Source organism: Oncorhynchus gorbuscha, linkage group LG06 (assembly GCF_021184085.1).
Source record: "Oncorhynchus gorbuscha isolate QuinsamMale2020 ecotype Even-year linkage group LG06, OgorEven_v1.0, whole genome shotgun sequence".
NCBI classification, from domain to species: domain Eukaryota; kingdom Metazoa; phylum Chordata; class Actinopteri; order Salmoniformes; family Salmonidae; genus Oncorhynchus; species Oncorhynchus gorbuscha.
The window spans coordinates 98,878,230-98,897,245 of NC_060178.1; the positions used below are offsets into that span (position 1 = coordinate 98,878,230).

The 19,016-nt window shown below is 44.4% G+C and overlaps 1 protein-coding gene across 1 annotated transcript in view; it reads right to left on the reverse strand.

The window, feature by feature from the left end:
- The window catches only part of LOC124038780 (serine/threonine-protein kinase WNK4-like), a 105,014-nt gene that overhangs the window by 26,789 nt on the left and 59,209 nt on the right, over nucleotides 1–19,016 (reverse strand). Inside the window, exons 7-14 of the mRNA XM_046354846.1 lie at nucleotides 18,163–18,382; nucleotides 13,788–14,186; nucleotides 13,167–13,173; nucleotides 12,595–12,776; nucleotides 12,360–12,439; nucleotides 8,088–8,223; nucleotides 7,527–7,643; nucleotides 5,678–5,851 (exon numbers count right to left, since the gene is read on the reverse strand). Coding sequence (XP_046210802.1) covers nucleotides 5,678–5,851; nucleotides 7,527–7,643; nucleotides 8,088–8,223; nucleotides 12,360–12,439; nucleotides 12,595–12,776; nucleotides 13,167–13,173; nucleotides 13,788–14,186; nucleotides 18,163–18,382 — 1,315 coding nt within the window. The remainder of the gene's footprint in view (nucleotides 1–5,677; nucleotides 5,852–7,526; nucleotides 7,644–8,087; nucleotides 8,224–12,359; nucleotides 12,440–12,594; nucleotides 12,777–13,166; nucleotides 13,174–13,787; nucleotides 14,187–18,162; nucleotides 18,383–19,016) is intronic.

A 19,016-nucleotide genomic window follows, 5' to 3' on the forward strand; every position in this document is an offset into this window, starting at 1 on the left:
TTTGCTTTGTCTTGGCGAGGTCGCAGTTGCAAATGAGAACTTGATCTCAACTGGCCTACCTGGTTAAACAAAGGTGAAATCATTTTTTAAAAGACATTATTAACCTGTGGGGAGTTATTCACAATTTTCGATGAACAAATATGTTTTTATATGTAAGATGGTTAAATAAAGAACAAAATGATTGATTATTATTATATTATTATTTGTGCCCTGGTCCTGTAAGAGCTATTTGTCACAGTTTTTTCAATATTTAGGACTAACTTATTCCTTGCCACCAATTCTGAAACTAACTGCAGCTCTTTGTTAAGTGTTGCATACATTTCAGTCACTGTGGTAGCTGACGTGTCTAGTGTTGAGTCATCCGTATACATAGACACACTGGCTTTACTCATAACCAGTGGCATGTCATTAGTAAAAAATGATAGATATAAGGGGCCTAGAACAGTTGCCCTGGCAAATTCCTGATTCTACCTGGATTATGTTGTAGAGGCTTACATTAAAGAACACCCTCTCCTCTGTGTTCTGTTAGACAGGTAACTCATTATCCACAATATAGCAGGGGGTGTAAAGCCATAACACATACATTTTCCCAGCAGCAGAATGATTGATAATGTCAAAAGCCACACTGAAGTCTAACAAAACAGCAGCCCCCACAATCTTTTTATCATCAATTTCTCTCAGCCAATCATCAGTAATTTGTGTAAGTGCTGTGCTTCTGGAATGTCCTTCCCTATAAGCGTGCTGAAAGTCTGTTGTCAATTTGTTTACTTTAAAGCGTTGGTTGGCTAGTCGAGCCAGCAAAGGGGGCTTTACTATTCTTAGATAGGGGAATTACTTTTGCTTCCCTCCAGGCCTGAAGGCACACACTTGCTAGTGGGCTTAAATTGAAGATGTGACAATATCGTCCGCTATTATCCTCATTAATTTTCCATCCAATTTGTCAGACCCCGGTGGCTTGTCATCGTTGGTAGACCACAATCATTTTTTCACCTCTTCCACACTCTGCGTAATTCAAAATTAACGCTTGTCTTTCATAATTTGGTCAGATACACTTGGATATGTAGTGTTAGTGTTTGTTGCTGGCATGTCATGCCTAAATTTGCTAATCTTGCCAATGAAAAAAGTTATTCAAGTAGTTGGTAATATTAGTGGATTTTGTGATGAATGAGCCATCTGATTCAATAAATGATGGAGCTGAGTTTGCCTTTTTGCCGAACATTTCATTTAAGGGATTCCAAAGCTTTTTACTATCATTCTTTATGTCCTTTTTCTTTGTTTCATAGTGTAGTTTCTTCTTCTTTTTAATTCAGTTTAGTCAAATGATTTCTCAATTTGCAGTACGTTTGCCAATCGGTTGTGAAGCCAGACTTATATGCCATTCCTTTTGCCTCATCCCTCTCAAACATACATACTGTTTTTACAGTCGCTTTCTTAATGGGTGCCTGCTTATTATTAACTGGGATAAGCAATTTCATGAATGTGTCAAGTGCAGCGTCTGGTTGCTCCTCATTACACACCACGGACCAACAAATATGGTTTACATCAACAACATAGGAATCACTACAAAACGTATATACAACATTAGGCCTAAAGCTTGGAACTTTGGTTTTCCTAGATATGGCTACTACATTGTGATCACTACATCCAATGGATTGGGATACTGTTTAAAGCACATTTCTGCAGCATTAGTAAAGATGTGATCCATATATGTTGTTGATTTAATTCCTGTGCTGTTTGGAACTACCCGGCTGATAACCTGAACCAGGTTTGAAGCTTTCTCTTGAGTGGGCAGCTTGATGAAAGCCAGTCAATATTTAAATCACCCAGAAAATATACCTCTGTTGATATCACATACATTATCAAGAATTTCACACGTTATCCAGATACTGGCTGTTAGCACTTGGTCTATAGCTGCTTCCCACCATAATGGGCTTTAAATGAAGCAGATGAATCTGTAGCCATATTACTTCAACAGTTTTTAACATGAGATCCTCTCTAAGCTTTACAGGTATGTCGTTCTGAATATAAACGGCAACACCTCCACCATTGGCATTTCTGTCTTTTCTGTAGATGTTATAACCATGTATTGCTGCCACTGTAGGAGTTGAGAACAAGAAAGTTCCAGTTTGTGTTCTCCCTATAAGTTTGCGTAGAATTTAGATTTGTTTGCTAAGCATAGCCAAGTCATTCCTGTAATCCTCCGCTAGCAAACAATTTCTGCATTGGAACTCCGAATTGTCAATATTGTTGTGAACAAGAGCGCAATAAACACAGCTCTACAGAGCTGGAAACATTCATTAGCTACTTCAGACAAAGCAGGTTCCATTGCAACCTATCTAGCTAGCTGGCTAGTTGATTGCAGGTGTTGACATAGGTGACCGAGTTTGTGAGCTGAGTCGGTGAACCCCGACAGCAGCGTGCCTGTAGCTCCATCACGGTGTTAATAATTCCTCAATATGTAACGTTAGCCTTGATTTTTATCCGATTGAGAATCTACCTACAAATGTCATCTCTCACAACTGACAGGTTCAGTAACACCACAGCAAAAGCAGACGGTGACGTCTGACGCCTCCCCGGGGGGAAACAAATTGTCCAAATAGTCTAGAAACGTATAAGGTCATATGGGGTCTCAGTTAAAGATGCGGTAGGGTCAGCAGCCTGTTTTCAATCAGATCCTGGTCCGGAGCCAGGAAGGAGAGATTTCCAGGACTGCCTGAGGTAATTATGTACCCAGGGGGTAGTATGTGTAGGAAAAGGAGTTACTGGTCCTCCCGACCCACATGAAACAGCACATTGTTCTCCACTATGGACATCCTAGATCTGTTTATTGGAAGGCACAGCACAGCACAGCACACATGTTGTTCTCTGGAGATAAGAACATGTCCTGGCATTACAGAGTATCCTCTCCTGGCTGCCCCTGTCTACTTCTGAAATGTCTCCCTATTCCCTATATAGTGCACTACTTTAGACCAGAGCCCTAAACCCAAAGGTAGTGCACTATAAAGGGAATAGGGTGCCATGTGGGATGGAGACCCTTTCTCAGTGAACCACTCTGAACCTAAATAATGATCTAGTTACTCTATATTATTAGAGCTGGAATGTAATGTACACAAGACAGTGGAGAGGAAAGAGGGAAGCCTGTTGGTGCTTCCACTAATGACATCATAGGATTTATATGAAGGTTCAAGAGCTTTTTAGTACCACCATGATTTGATTACAGTGTTACTCATATTGCTTTCTCCATAACTCCTAAACCATGGAATCTTCTTAACTATTAACTAAAGCGTTTGAGCAGTTGTGTTGTCACAAGGTAGGGGGGTATACAGAAGATAAAAGACCAAGTCCATATTATGGCAAGAACAGCTCAAATAAGCAAAGAGAAACAACAGTCCATCATTACTTTAAGACATGAAGGTCAGTAAATCTGGAACATTTCAAGAACATTGAACGTTTCTTCAAGTGCAGTCGCAAAAACCATCAAGCGCTATGATGGAAATGGCTCTCATGAGAATGGAAGACCAAGAGTTACCTTTGCTGCAGAAGATAAGTTCATTAGAGTCACCAACCTTAGAAATTGCAGCCGAAAAAAATGCTTCACAGAATTCAAGTAACAGACACATCTCAACATCAACTGTTCAGAGACGGTGTGAATCAGGCCTTCATGGTCGAATTGCTGCAAAGAAACCACTACTAAAGGACACCAATAATAATAAGAAACTTGCTTGGGCCAAGAAACACGAGCAATGGACATTAGACTAGTGGAAATTCGTCCTTTGGTCTGGAGTCCAAATTGGAGATTTTTGGTTCCAACCGCCATGTCTTTGTGAGACGCGGTGTGGGTGAACGGATGATCTCCACTTGTGTATTTCCCACTGTAAAGCATGGAGGGGGAGGAGGAGGTGTTATGGTATGGGGGTGCTTTGCTGGTGACACTGGCTGTGATTTATTTAGAATTCAAGGCACACTTAACCAGCATGACTACCACAGCATTCTTCAGCGATACGCCATCCCATCTGGTTTGGGCTTAGTGGGACTATCAATTGTTTTTCAACAGGACAATGACCCAACACACCTCCAGGATGTGTAAAAGCTATTTTTACCAAGAAGGAGAGTGATGGAGTTCTGCATCGGATGACCTGACCTCCACAATCCCCAGACCTCAACCAAATTGAGATGGTTTGGGATGAGTCAGACCGCAGAGTGAAGGAAAAGCAGCCAACAAGTGCTCAGCATATGTGGGAACTCCTTCAAGACTGTTGGAAAAGCAGTCCAGGTCAAGCTAGTTGAGAGAATGCCAAGAGTGTGCAAAGCTGTCATCAAGGCAAAGGGTGGCTATTTGAAGAATCTCAAATATAAAATATATTTTGATCTGTTTAACACATTGTTGTCTTTGGTTTAGGTGATTTTTGTATTTATTTAACCTTTATTTAACTAGGCAATTCAGTTAAGAACAAATTCTTATTTACAATGACGGCCTACCAAAAGGCAAAAGGCCTCCTGCGGGGACAGGAGCGGGGAATATAAAATTCAAATTAAAGTACAAAACACACACTGGCTCTGATGATCGTCGGATGTGGCAGGGCTTGAAAACTATTACAGACTACAAAAGGAAACCCATATGCGAGCTGCCCAGTGACACGAGCCTACCAGCCAAGCTTTTATGCTCGATTCGAGGCAAGCAACACTGAGGCATGCACAAGAGCACCAGCTGTTCTGGACTACTGTGTGATAACGCTCCCGGTAGCCGATGTGAACAAAACCTTTCAACAGGTCAACATTCACAAAGCCGCTGGGACAGACGGACTACCAGGATGTGTACTCAAAGCATGCGTGGACCAACTGTCAAGTGTCTTCACTGACATTTCAACCTCTTCCTAACCGAGTCTGTAATACCTACATGTTTCAAGCAGACCACCATAGTCTATGGTCCAAAGGAAGTGAAGGTAACCCCCCTAAATGATTACCACCCCATAGCACTCACATCGGTAGCCAAGAAGTGCTTTGAAAGGCTGGTCATGGCTCACATCAACAGCATCCTCCCGGACACCCTAGACCCACTCCAATTCGCATACCAAATTAACACCTCCCTCTGCCACTGGATCTTGGACTTCCTGACGGGATGCCCCCAGGTGGTAAGATTAGACAACAACACGTCTGCCACGCTGATCCTTAACACTGGGGTCCCTTAGGGGTGTGTACTTAGTCGCTTCCTGTATTCCCTGTTCACCCACGACTGCATGGCCAAACACGACTCCAACACTATCATTACGTTTGCTGACGACACAACAGTGGTAGGCTTGATCACCGATGAGGGTGAGACGGCTTATAGGGAGGAGGTCAGAGAACTGTCAGTGGTGCCAGGACAACAACCTCTCCCTCAATGTGAGTGAGCAAAACGAAGGAGCTGATCGTGGACTACAGGAAAAGGCTGGTCGAGAGTTTCAAGAGAGCATCCTCACCAGTTGCATCACCGCCTGGTATGGCAACTTCTCGGCATCTGACCGTAAGGCGCTACAGAGGGTAGTGCAAAAGGCCCAGTACATCACTGGGGCCAAGCTTCCTGCCATTCAGGACATATATAATAGGCGTTGTCAGAGGAAAGCCCATAAAAATGTCAGAGACTCCAGTCACCCAGGTTATGGACTGTTTTCTGCTGCCATCCTGAGCTGGTACTGACCTGTGATGCATACAATGAGTTAACCCTGTTGTGGAATTGTGGGCATGGCGCTCCATGGCTGCCGTCCACGTGGACCATGTGCTCCTTCATCAGAGTCTCCGCCCTCTTGATGATGTCACCCATGCGGTGGATGAAACCCTCCTTCTCCGATGGCAGGATGAACTCATTGTGTACCTGGAAAATACACACGCCATGAATAAATCAATAACACATGTCTGCCTGTTTGCCTGCCTGCCTGCATGCCTGTCTGTGTATGTACACTACCGTTCAAAAGTTTTGGGTCACTTACAAATGTCCTTGTTTTTGAAAGAAAAGCTATTTTTTTGTCCATTAAAATAACATCAATTTGATCAGAAATACAGTGTAGACACTGCTAATGTTGTAAATGACTACTGTAGCTGGAAACGGCAGATTTCTTTATGGAATATCTACATAGGCGTACAGAGGACCATTAGTTTTATTGCTTCTTTAATCAGGACAACAGTCTTCAGCTGTGCTAACATAATTGCAAAATGGTTTTCTAATGATCAATTAGCTTTTTAAAATGATTAACTTGGATTAGCTTACACAAGGTAACATAGGAGTGATGGTTGCTGATAATGGTCCTCTGTACGCCTATGTAGATATTCCATTTTAGTAGTCATTTACAACATTAGCAGTGTCTACACTGTATTTCCGATCAATTTTATGTTATTTTAATGGACGAAAAAATTGCTTTTCTTTCAAAAACAAATACATTTCTAAGTGACCCCAAACTTTTGAACGGTATTATATGTCTGTCTGCCCTCATTGTCATAACCTCCACACACAGTACTAATTTGTAGGAGCAGTCTAGAGCAGAGGTTCCCAACCTTTCCGTTCCTGGGACCACCAAATCACGTCAAAAGCTCAAGGACCATAAACATAAAATATTTGGTCAATTTTAGCAGTGAATGTAACAAATAAAAGGCATTTTATTATTATTATATTAAAACATTTTGCATTGTGAACATTTATGTAAAATTGCAAACAATAACATTAATACTCCCAACTGTCATAATTTTTTCAACAAAAAAAAATATAACAAAATATACAATTAAAATAAATAATCACAATATAAAATTGGACCACCTGCAGTACCCCCGTGGACCACCAGTGGTCCGAGGACCACAGATTAAAAACCACTGGTCTAGAGCAGGATTAAGGAGGTTTGCATAATTCTGTGAATTGTGGTTTGATTGGATGGTTGGGTGTGGTGAATGGGCTGGCTCTCCTGTCAGCATGTCTTAATTCAGCTCTTGTAGTGCTGGTGTACTGCACTAAGAACCACAGGGGCTTTTATAAGACCTGACTAACTCTGTGCCAAGACTCGACTAAACAAAAGCGCACTGTGTTTCATTCAGAGTCAGAATAAACAGAATCAACACAAAGTTCTAGAATTTACCACCAACAGAAGTAGAAAATACCACTACCTCATCTTGGCTACGTGCTTTGTGTATACCTACGCCAGAACCCCCCAAGGTCGTAATCAAACCTAAATGAGACGTGTGTAAACTAGACATCTATATGACATAGAAACACAGAGAAAAGTGTTTAAACTGAAAGTGGGATGTAGACCCTGTGCTGCTGTGTGAGATAGGAGAAGATAGTAGAATCTGCTATTAAGATAAGCTGGTAGTGCTTAATTTCTCTGGAGATTATATTACCCTATAGTGTGTAGGTCTATTATTTGGAGATCAGTGAAGGGTCAATGGTCGAATGAGTAGACTAGGTTTGCGTCCCAAATGGTGTACCCTATTTCCTATTTAAGGCCCTGGTCAAAAGTAGTGAACTACATAGGGAATAGGGAACCCTAGAGGTGACCACTAACCATGACAGCTGCGATGTCCTCTGGGTTGTCTCCATCCAGGTCGAATTTGAAGGTAACCATCTTGTCATTGTGAGTCTGCAGCTGACACTCCACCACCCGATCGTCTTTGTCAGAGAGCTGCACAGAGACACCATCCATCAGGGTAACTTTGTTTATGTTCTGTAGACTAAAGAAACACTGGGGAAGCAGCAGAACGTGTGTATGTAGAACGTGTGTATGTAGAACGTGTGTATGCAGGACGTGTGTATGCAGGATGTAGTCATAGTTATAGTTTTGATGTCTTAATTATTATTCTACAATGTAGAAAATAGTAAAAATAAAGAAAAACCCTTGAATGAGTCGGTGTGTCCGAAATTTGGACTGGTACTGTATATATATATAAAAAGTGCTGCTGCTAAATAAATATAGGGGAAACTGCAAAGTAGGCATCCCAAATGGTACCACATTAGCATTATATTCACCCACTCTATAGGGAATGGGTGCTCTTGGGACATGCCCTAATTGTGGGCTTGACAATCAGTTGTATAGAATAGTCTTGATTGATTAATTAATTTGTTTTACCCCAGTGATGCGCAGTCTTGAACGGGCTCTCCTCCGGAACAGCTTGCCAGCCGTGCGCCTGGCAGCAGTCTTGCCACTCCTCTCTGATAGGCCCTCGTAGCCATCACTCAAACCCGAGGTCACGTCGGAGGCGTAGCTGTGAAGATGATTGGCGTGTTAGTACATTTTTCATTACCGCTGTAAAACCACAGGTGCATTTTATGTTGCAGTCATTTATGAGTTAATAACCATGCAATGAGGATGAAATAGAAATAACCACACGTCAAAATAGGAAACAGAGCTAGACCGTTAAACATGCCAAATATACACTCACCGGACAATTTTTTAGGTACACCCCCCGTTCACGAAAATTAATGAATCAATCAATCAAATGTATTTATAAAGCCCTTTTTACATCCGCTGATTTCACAAATCGCTCCTTCAAACAGTGAGTCATGTGATCGTGGCTTGCTATATAAAGCAGACAGACAGGCATCGAGCCATTTAGTTACTGTTGGATTGAACGTTAGAATGGGCAAAACGAGTGACTAAAGCGACTTTGAGTTTGCTATGATTGTCAGTGCCAGGCACGCCACATCCAGTAACTCAGAAACAGCCTCCATCCTGGGCTTTTCAAGCACTACTGTGTGTAGGGTTTACCGAGAATGGTGCTGTCACATCTACTCCCCCTCCTCCCCTCCGGCGTTCGACGTCACCGGTATACTAACCACCGGTCCATTTGATCCATCGTTACGCACACCTGGCATCCATCATTACGTGCACCTGCAGATCATTATGATACTCACTTGGACTCCATTACCGTCCTGATTATCTCCCCTTTATCTGTCACTCCCTTGGGTTCCTTCCGCAGTCGGTATTGTTCCTGTGTTCATGCATTGTCGCCACTGTTATGTTGTCTCGTTTCATGTTTGTTGTTTTCTTAAACGTTTTACCTGCACCTACTTCTCGACTCACAGCATCTCTGTTAAAGGTACGACAAAAAAAACATCCAGTCAGTGGCAGTCCTGTGGGTGAAAACAGCTCATTGATGAGAAAGGTGGAAGGAGAATGGCAAGAATTGTGGAAGCAGGCGGGTCACAAACAGGCGGGTCACAAACAGACAAATAACGGCACAGTACGATAGTATCGTGCAGAATGGCATCTTGGAATGCACAACACGTTGATTCTTGTCACAGAATGGATATTGCAGCAGACGACCACACCAGGTTCCACTCCAATAAGCTAAAAAGAAGAAGAAGTGGCTCCAGCAGGCACGCAATCACCAACACTAGACAGTTGAGGAGTGGAAAAACATTTCTTGGAAAATGACAGCCAGTTTCCTTGAGTGGCCTGCTCAGTCCCCAGACCTCAACCCAAAAGAGCATCTTTGGGATGAGATATTTACGGGCTGTTCGCAGCATGAATGTACTGCCGCCTAATCTGCAGCAACTGCTTGATGCCATCGCGTCAGCATGGACCAACATCCCTGTGGAACATTTCTGACACATTGTAGAATGTTCTGGAGGCAAATGGGGGACCGACCCAGTGCTAGATGGGTGTACCTAATAAACTGGCCGGTGAGTGTATATGCCAAATAAAGCCTAATGTGAGGATATAGTAAACGTTAGTGTGCTGTAATATTGGACACATCTCCGAAAGAAAATAATACAGTCATGAGAAAGGAACAACAAATCCATGTGTTCTATTCAGCAGTGGAGCATTTATGTAATGAAAACGTGTTACACAGCCTGGGAGAACATGCAGTAAAAAGCTTCATGGTTAGCTAATTGAGTTCCCTGGGTCTCTTAGAACTGTGGTCCCTGATTTATCCCTCCAGACATCCACTACTCCTCTGAGGCCAGCAAACATTTACAGACAGACGCTCTACTGGTTAGAAGATTCCACTGTGCTTTCTAACCATTCTCTAAAATTTGAATAACTTTTGGGTAACTTCAGTTCACAGCGGATAAAACTTGAACAAGGTATTGCCTAGACAGAATGGGCACCAGATGACAACACACATGTAAAGGACCTCACGATACTTGCTTAGCGAGTACCAGTTCCTCCTGATCTGGATCACACCAAGGATCGAACCCAGGACCTCTGCCTTGCTAGCACACGTGACCTCCTTCCGGAAGTGTCTTACCAGTCGCACGATGCAAAAAGCTTGCTAATCAGCAAGTGGGGACACTTCAAGCTGAGGAGTAAGTTTCACACATCCCCATGTGCTACACATGCAGGACCATACAAACACCCGCACACACGCACACACACACAGACCAGCCCCACCCCATTCAAGGCTCCTCTACAGAGAAGAAAGCTGTTCTCATCACATACCGCTTCATGAAAACACAGTTACCAGAAACATCTGATATGAAAGTAAAACAGAAACATCAGAGTCCATTGTGCTTCAATAAATAGACTACAGAGAGGCTGTTGATTCCCTCAGCTGGAGAGAGAGAGAGAGGCTGTTGATTCCCTCAGCTGGAGAGAGAGAGAGAGGCTGTTGATTCCCTCAGCTGGAGAGAGAGAGATTCCCTCAGCTGGAGAGAGAGAGAGAGGCTGTTGATTCCCTCAGCTGGAGAGAGAGAGAGGCTGTTGATTCTCTCAGCTGAGAGAGAGAGAGAGAGGCTGTTGATTCCCTCAGAGAGAGAGAGAGAGAGGCTGTTGATTCCCTCAGAGAGAGAGAGAGAGGGGCTGTTGATTCCCTCAGAGAGAGAGAGAGAGGCTGTTGATTCCCTCAGCTGGAGAGAGAGAGAGAGAGAGAGGCTGTTGATTCCCTCAGCTGGAGAGAGAGAGAGAGGCTGTTGATTCCCTCAGCTGGAGAGAGAGAGAGGCTGTTGATTCCTCAGCTGGAGAGAGAGAGAGAGCTGTTGATTCCCTCAGCTGGAGAGAGAGAGAGAGAGAGAGAGAGAGAGAGAGAGAGAGAGCTGGAGAGAGAGGCTGTTGATTCCCTCAGCTGGAGAGAGAGAGGCTGTTGATTCCCTCAGCTGGAGAGAGAGAGAGGCTGTTGATTCCCTCAGCTGGAGAGAGAGAGAGGCTGTTGATTCCCTCAGCTGGAGAGAGAGAGAGAGGCTGTTGATTCCCTCAGCTGGAGAGAGAGAGAGAGGCTGTTGATTCCCTCAGCTGGAGAGAGAGAGAGGCTGTTGATTCCCTCAGCTGGAGAGAGAGAGGCTGTTGATTCCCTCAGCTGGAGAGAGAGGCTGTTGATTCCCTCAGCTGGAGAGAGAGAGGCTGTTGATTCCCTCAGCTGGAGAGAGAGGCTGTTGTATCTATCAGCTAAAGAGAAGAGATGTTTCCATCAGCTGGAAAGAGGGAATCTTGTGTCCATCATTTGGATAGAGACAGGCTGTCGTTTCCATGAGCTGGAGATAGAGGGGTTGTCATGTCCCTCTGCTGGAGAGAGAGACGGCTGTCGTTTCCCTCAATGGGAGAGAGAGATGGGCTATCGTGTCCCTCAGCTGGAGAGAGAGGGGCGGTCATTTCCCTCAGCTGGAGAGAGGGGGCGTTCGTTTCCCTCAGCTGGGAGAGAGATGTGTTGTTGTTTCCCTCAGCTGGGAGAGAGGGGCTGGCTTTTCCCTCAGCTAGAGAGAGGGGCTGTCGTTTCACTCAGCTAGAGAGAGGGGGTATCGTTTCCCTCAGCTGGGAGAGAGAGGGGCTGTCGTTTCCCTCAGCTTGAGAGACGGGCTGTTGTTTCCCTCAGCTGGGAGAGAGAGGGGCTGTTGTTTCCATCAGCTGGGAGAGAGAGGGGCTGTCGTTTCCCTCAGCTAGAGAGAAGGGCTGTCGTTTCCCTCAGGTGGGAGAGAGAGGGGCTGTCGTTTCCCTCAGCTAGAGAGACGGGCTGTCGTTTCCCTAAGCTGGGAGAAAGAGGGGCTGTTGTTTCCCTCAGCTAGAGAGAAGGGCTGTCGTTTCCCTCAGCTGGGAGAGAGAGGGGCTGTCATTTCCCTCAGCTAGAGAGAGGGGCTGTTAAGAACCTCAGGTCAGTCTGCTGTTTGGACACAGATGTGTACGGAGGCGTATGAAGCATAGAGGTTAGATGGTCCAGTAGGAACTTGACAACTGGTGGTCTGTTTATCTCGGATTCCACTGCTGTTGGAAGCAGATCAGCATTGACTGACCCTGTGCCTCTCAATGTGTGTGTATGCGTGCATGTGCGTGCGCATTTGTGTGTTTGTGTGTGTGTGTTGGTATTTGTGTGTCTGGTGGTGATGGGAAAGGCAAGACATTAATTTCTCTTTCTAGCAAAAATGGACAATAAAGTATCTATTCTAGGGAAGAGGCTGAGGAATGTACCTGTCCACAGGTGAGTTGAAGTCGCTGGTAGAGTGTCCTCCAGAATGGCCATGCTCCATATTACCCAATACTGCAATAATCTACAAACAGGACAAGGGAGAGGGAACAGTCAGGAAGAGGGAACATACACATAGTGTATTATGGTCATTCAAAAATACAATTGTATTAATGTACAGTTCAGGTAGAGTTACTCATCATCATCATAGCTAGCTAGCTATTTGTCCCATGTACACACCGAGGGGAAGCGGAGGCCTGGGATGGAGTGGTGCTGAGGGTATCTGTTGGGGGCGGTAGTCCCAGTTCCAGTGTTTTGGGTCAGGGTGGGAGGGGTCAGGGTTGGCCAGTTGAGACTGACAGCTATATCCAGGGGATCCTGGAGGCCAGAGGAGCTGAGATAGTCGTCTGTCTCGCAGTCAGCTGTTACAACAAACACATCTGACATCAGCCATGAGCATGTGACTGACCAGGCATGAGACATCAGCCATGAGCATGTGACTGACCAGGCATGAGACATCAGCCATGAGCATGTGACTGACCAGGCATGAGACATCAGCCATGAGCATGTGACTGACCAGGCATGAGACATCAGCCATGAGCATGTGACTGACCAGGCATGAGACATCAGCCATGAGCATGTGACTAACCAGGCATGAGACATCAGCCATGAGCATGTGACTGACCAGGCATGAGACATCAGCCATGAGCATGTGACTGACCAGGCATGAGACATCAGCCATGAGCATGTGACTGACCAGGCATGGGACATCAGCCATGAGCATGTGACTAACCAGGCAGGGCCGCACTCACTGACTAACTGACACAGACGCACTCACACAAAGGATTGCATGCACTCACACACCCACACAGTCAGTCACACAGTCACTCGCATACACATGCATGGTCAGGACATAATGATGAATGTGGAAGATACTTAAACTAGATTAACGGGAACTATTATTATAGGAATCGACCACACAGAGGGTTCTGATTGTCTCTCTGCTGGTCACTAGAAAACATTTGAGGACAATCACACACACACGCACACGTGCACACACACGCGCACACGCACACGCACACACACACACACACACACACACACACACACACACACACACACACACACACACACACACACACACACACACACACACACACACACACACACACACACACACACACACACACACACAACTGGCGAGGTACACTGTAAGACCATCGGGGACTGAATAATTAAGTTATCCTCCTTTCTTTCAGGGTCTCCCATATGTAGATCTAGTCAGGGCCATTCAGCACTACAACAGTTATGAAACCAACAGTTATGAAAGCAATGAGCCCTGGTCAAAAGTAGTGCACTATATAGGGACTAGGGTGCCTTTCGGGACAGAGCCACAGCCTAAATTGGCTAAAGGTTAAGTTAAGTGTTCTCACAGTTGGCCGAGGAGCAGCTGGTGTGGTGGACCTGGAAGTGCTGGTGCTGGTCTGCCTCTGGTTCCTCAGGTTCATGGATGAAGCTGGCGTTGATGCCCGAGTCCAGAGAGCTGTTGACGGGGACACGGTGGGGGTCAGCGGGTTCGGGGAGGGGTGATCCTGGCTCTGGGCCGGGGTGGGGGCATGGACGCCTATGGGGCTCTGATGGAGCTTAGATGGAGACCTGTTGATTTTCAGGGAGGGAGGCTGCAGTGCAGGCTTGGGCTCCTCCTTTTCCTGCTTCTTCTTCTCTGCGAGGCGGCGCAGTTTGTCACGCTGGCGCTTGATGACGTTGATGCGGTCCCGAATGGCCTTGGCTACAAGCTTGAAGTCGGCCTCGCACACGAAGCCCAGCACTACCTGGGAGAAGGGATGTAGCAGAGTCAGGACTTAATACTGATACAAACAGGGAACACATCACGGTCCATGAACTACCACTGTCTGTGTAAATAATAATGCATAGAGGTCTGATGTACTTCCTGACCATGCTGTTCTGTACTGTACAGATGTAGGATCTTAATTTGAGACAGTTTGCTACAGCAGTAAAATAATCCCACAGCAACAGGAAATGTGAATGATTATGTGGTTATAATTAATGGACATATTTGTAGTGGTTGATACATTTTTAAGGGAAAATCAAGTTTGACATTTCAAAGTGGAAATTACAAACTTCAGAAAGCTTTTTAAGCCTCAAATACACTACAAGTTTGCATTGTCTGCTGCACAGGAAAACTCTCTATGACAACATTGATCAAATTAAGATAGTGCACCTGTACACCCCCGTGGACAGGACGCTAGTCTTGTCATTTGCTGTGTAGATAATCAATATGTATTGAGTGGATGCTGTTTATGTGTGAAGGGGCTGATCTAAGTCCCTATGATATTCTTCAAGAATTAATGTGAAAGATACAGCTGTAAATCATAAAGTGGACCTTTAAAGGATGGTGTTACATCAAAACCTGTCCCATTCTGAACACAGTGTTCCAGTCTCAGACTGGGCGGGAGGAAAAGGTCTACGTCTCAAATGAAACCCTTCTATAGCGCACTACTTTGACCAGGGCCCATAGGGAAAGCCCATAGGGCTCTGGTCAAAGGTACTGTAGGGCACTATATAAGGAATAGGGTGTAACTTGGGATGTACACAAAGTTGGTGGTTTGCCTCCCTCCCCTCTCTAACCCTTCTCTCAACATCTCGTCAGATTACGCTGTTAGATTCCCATAACCCAGACTAAATGTCCTGGATGATAATACATGGGAACTTGATGAAAAGGCAGCAGGCAGGAGGAAGAGGTATGGAATTGTGGCTGGTGGCCAGGCCGGGTCCTTCTCATTAAAAGTGACCTCTGCTAAGAGGGCTGGAGGACACAAAGTCCTACCTCCCAAATGGCAGACTAGTGTGTGGGCCCTGGTCAAAAGTAGTGCATTATAAAGGGAAAAGGGTACCATTTGGGACAACATTTGGGACTTAACCTAGGAAAGGCTGTTTCATATGGCCTCCTGTTCGTGAGCGTGAGACTATATATTATTAAAGCCCTGACCTCTGCTTTCTTCTTTTCGCTCTCCTCTCACATTTCTACCACTGATGATTAAACACTGAGCTGTCCCCTTGACAAACTGTCTGCAGGCAGGTCCACTTCACTTTATGGGCTAAGCATATGGCAGTGTGTGTCCACGATTGTAATCAAATCGTAGACTATGTGATCTTGGGGTATTAGTTTCTATGTGTTTCCTGGTCTGTTGCAAAAGGGATATCTAGATATCCTCAGATCCTCAAAAGGTTCTACAGCTGCACCATCGAGAGCATCCTGACTGGTTGCATCATTGCCTGGTATGGCAACTGCTCGGCCTTCGACCTCAAGGCACTACAGTAGTGCGTACGGCCCAGTACATCACTGGGGCCAAGCTTCCTTCCATCCAGGACACCTATATCAGGCAGTGTCAGAGGACAGTCCTAAAATTGGCAAAGCCTCCAGCCACCATAGTCATAGACTGTTCTCTCTGCCAACGCACGGTAAGCAGTACCGGAGCTCTAAGTCGAGGTCCAAAAGGCTTCTTAACAGCTTCTACCCTCAAGCCATAAGACTCCTGAACAGCTAATCAAAGGGCTTCCCATAGAGAGGACTGGCAAAAAGTGCTCTTCACTGACAAGTCATGGTTTTGTCTCACCAGGGGTGATGGCCGGATTCGCGTTTATCGTTGAAGGAATGAGCGTTACACCGAGGCCTGTACTCTGGAGCGGAATCGATTTGGAGGTGAAGGGTCCGTCATGGTCTGGGGCGGTGTGTCACAGCGTCATCAGACTGATCTTGTTGTCATTACAGGCAATCTCAACGCTGTGCATTACAGCGAAGACATCCTCCTCCCTCATGTGGTACCCTTCCTGCAGGCTCATCCTGACATGACCCTCCAGCATGACAATGCCACCAGCCATACTGCTCGTTCTGTGCGTGATTTCCTGCAAGACAGGAATGTCAGTGTTCTGCCATTGCCAGCCAAGAGCACGGATCTCAATCCCATTAAGCACGTCTGGGACCTGTTGGATCGGAGGGTGAGGGCCCTCCGCCATTCCCCCCAGAAATGTCCAGGAACTTGCAGGTGCCTTGGTGGAAGTGTGGGGTAACATCTCACAGCAAGAACTGACAAATCTGGTGCTGTCCGTGAGGAGATGCACTGCAGATACTGACTGTTACTTTTGATTTTGAACCACCCCCTCCCTTTGTTCAGGGACACATTATTCCATTTCTGTTAGTCACGTGTCTGTGGAACTTGTTCAGTTTATGTCTCAGTTGTTGAATCTTGTTATGTTCATACAAATATTTGTTGTTATGTTATGTTTGCTGAAAATAAACGCAGTTGACAGTGAGAGGACGTTTCTTTTTTTGCTGAGTTTATATATCTATATACTACCGCTCAAAAGTTTGGGGTCACTTAGAAATGTCCTTGTTTTCGAGCCAGTTTGTGCTGTTCTGTGAAGGGAGTAGTACATAGCTTGTACGAGATCTTCAGTTTCTTGGCAATTTCTCACATGGAATAGCCTTCATTTCTCAGAACAAGAATAGACTGACGAGTTTCAGAAGAAAGTGCTTTGTTTCTGGCCATTTTGAGCCTATAATCGAACCCACAAATGCTGATGCTCCAGATACTCAACTAGTCTAAAGAAGGCAAGTTTTATTGCTTCTTTAATCAGAACAACAGTTTTCAGCTGTGCTAACATAATTGCAAAAGGGTTTTCTAATGATCAATTAGCCTTTTAAAAGTATCAACTTGGATTATCTAACGCAACGTGCCACCGGAACACAGGAGTGATGGTTGCTGATAATGGACCACTGTACGCCTATGTAGATATTCTATAAAAATAATCAGCTTTTTCCAGCTACAATAGTCATTTACAACATTAACAATGTCTACACTGTATTTCTGATATATTTTATTTTAATGGACAAAAAACTTGCTTTTCTTTCAAAAACAAGGACATTTCTAAGTGACCACAAACTTTTGAGTGGTAGTATATATATATATATATACTACCACTCAAAAGTTTGAGTGGTAGTGTTCCGGTGGCACGTTGCGTTAGATAATCCAAGTTGATACTTTTGAGTGGTAGTATATATATATATATATATATATATATATATATATATATATATATATATATATATATATATATATATATATATATATATATATATATATATATATATATACTACCACTCAAAAGTTTGTGGTCACTTAGAAATGTCCTTGTTTTTGAAAGAAAAGCACGTTTATATATATATATATTATATATATATCTTATATATATATATACACTTACGTATGCAGAGACACTGTATGTATAACTTATTTTGTTTGTCTCTAAAAATAAGAATGGCTGTGATTTCACCTGGTGCAACAGTGACACTCTAACAATGTGTAAGCTGAGTCTACCTGCATTATAGCTATAGTATTACACCTAGCTGTCTCCACTGGTCTTCAGCTTGACAGCCACAACAGGAAACCCTTCTTACCATTAATGCTACAACTAGAGGACATAAAGATTAAAGAGGACATGATGCTAGGCAAGTGCAAAGGTCAAGACAAGTGTTGTGGAAAGATACCCAGCCTCAGGGGTAGGCCATATGGCTCTCTCACACAGCCTATTACAGTAACAGTTGTTACCACATGAGTAGTACCAAAGGGAGTGGATACAGTAAACCAATCTAAACTTATACAAATGTCAACTTGACCATTTCATGGCTTTCTTACTGTTTCCAGCTCTGCTGAGAGCTCTGCTCTGAGTAAGATTTTACATACAGTATGGCAAATAAACCTGTAACTTGAAATGTGAGCTGCTCACCATCTCCTGCGCCACCTCCTCTGGCACATCCTTGTAGAGTTCAAACAGGAACTCAATGGCGTTGTTGTCCTTGTACTTCCCATGGAGTTTCTTGGTGTCGTCCATGCGGAGCCACAGCTTCAGGCCTGACTTCACCGTGTTGTCCTCCTCAGCCAACTCAACATGGACGCCGTTGTTCTCCTGGAAGAATGTGTGCTCCAGCAGGTCCTGGATGGTGTACCTGAGGTAAAGGAATAATATGCAGTTGAAGTCGGAAGTTTACATACACTTAGGTTGGAGTCATTTAAACTCATTTTTCAACCACTCCACAAATGTCTTGTTCACAAACTATAGTTTTGGCAAGTTGGTTAGGTCATTTTTCAAACTATTTCCAAACGCCTGAAGGTACCATGTTCATCTTTACAAACAATAGTACACAAGTATAAACACCATGGGACCACACAGCCGTCATACCACTCAGGAAGGAGACAAGTTCTGTCTCCTAGAGATGAACGTACTTTGGTGCTAAATGTGTAAAGCAATCCCAGAACAACAGCAAAGGACCTTGTGAAGATCCTGGAGGAAACATGTACAAAAGTATCTATATCCACAGTAAAATTAGTAATATATTGACATAACCTGAAAGGCTGCTCAGCAAGGAAGAAGTCACAGCTCCAAAACCACCATAAAAAAGCCAGACTATGGTTTGAAACTGCACATGGGGACAAAAATCATACTTTTTGGAGAAATATCCTCTGGTCTGATGAAACAAAAATAGAACTGTTTGGCCATAATGACCATCGTTATGTTTGGAGGAAAACGAGAGGCTTGCAAGCCGAAGAACACCATCCCAATCGTGAAGCATGGGGGTGACA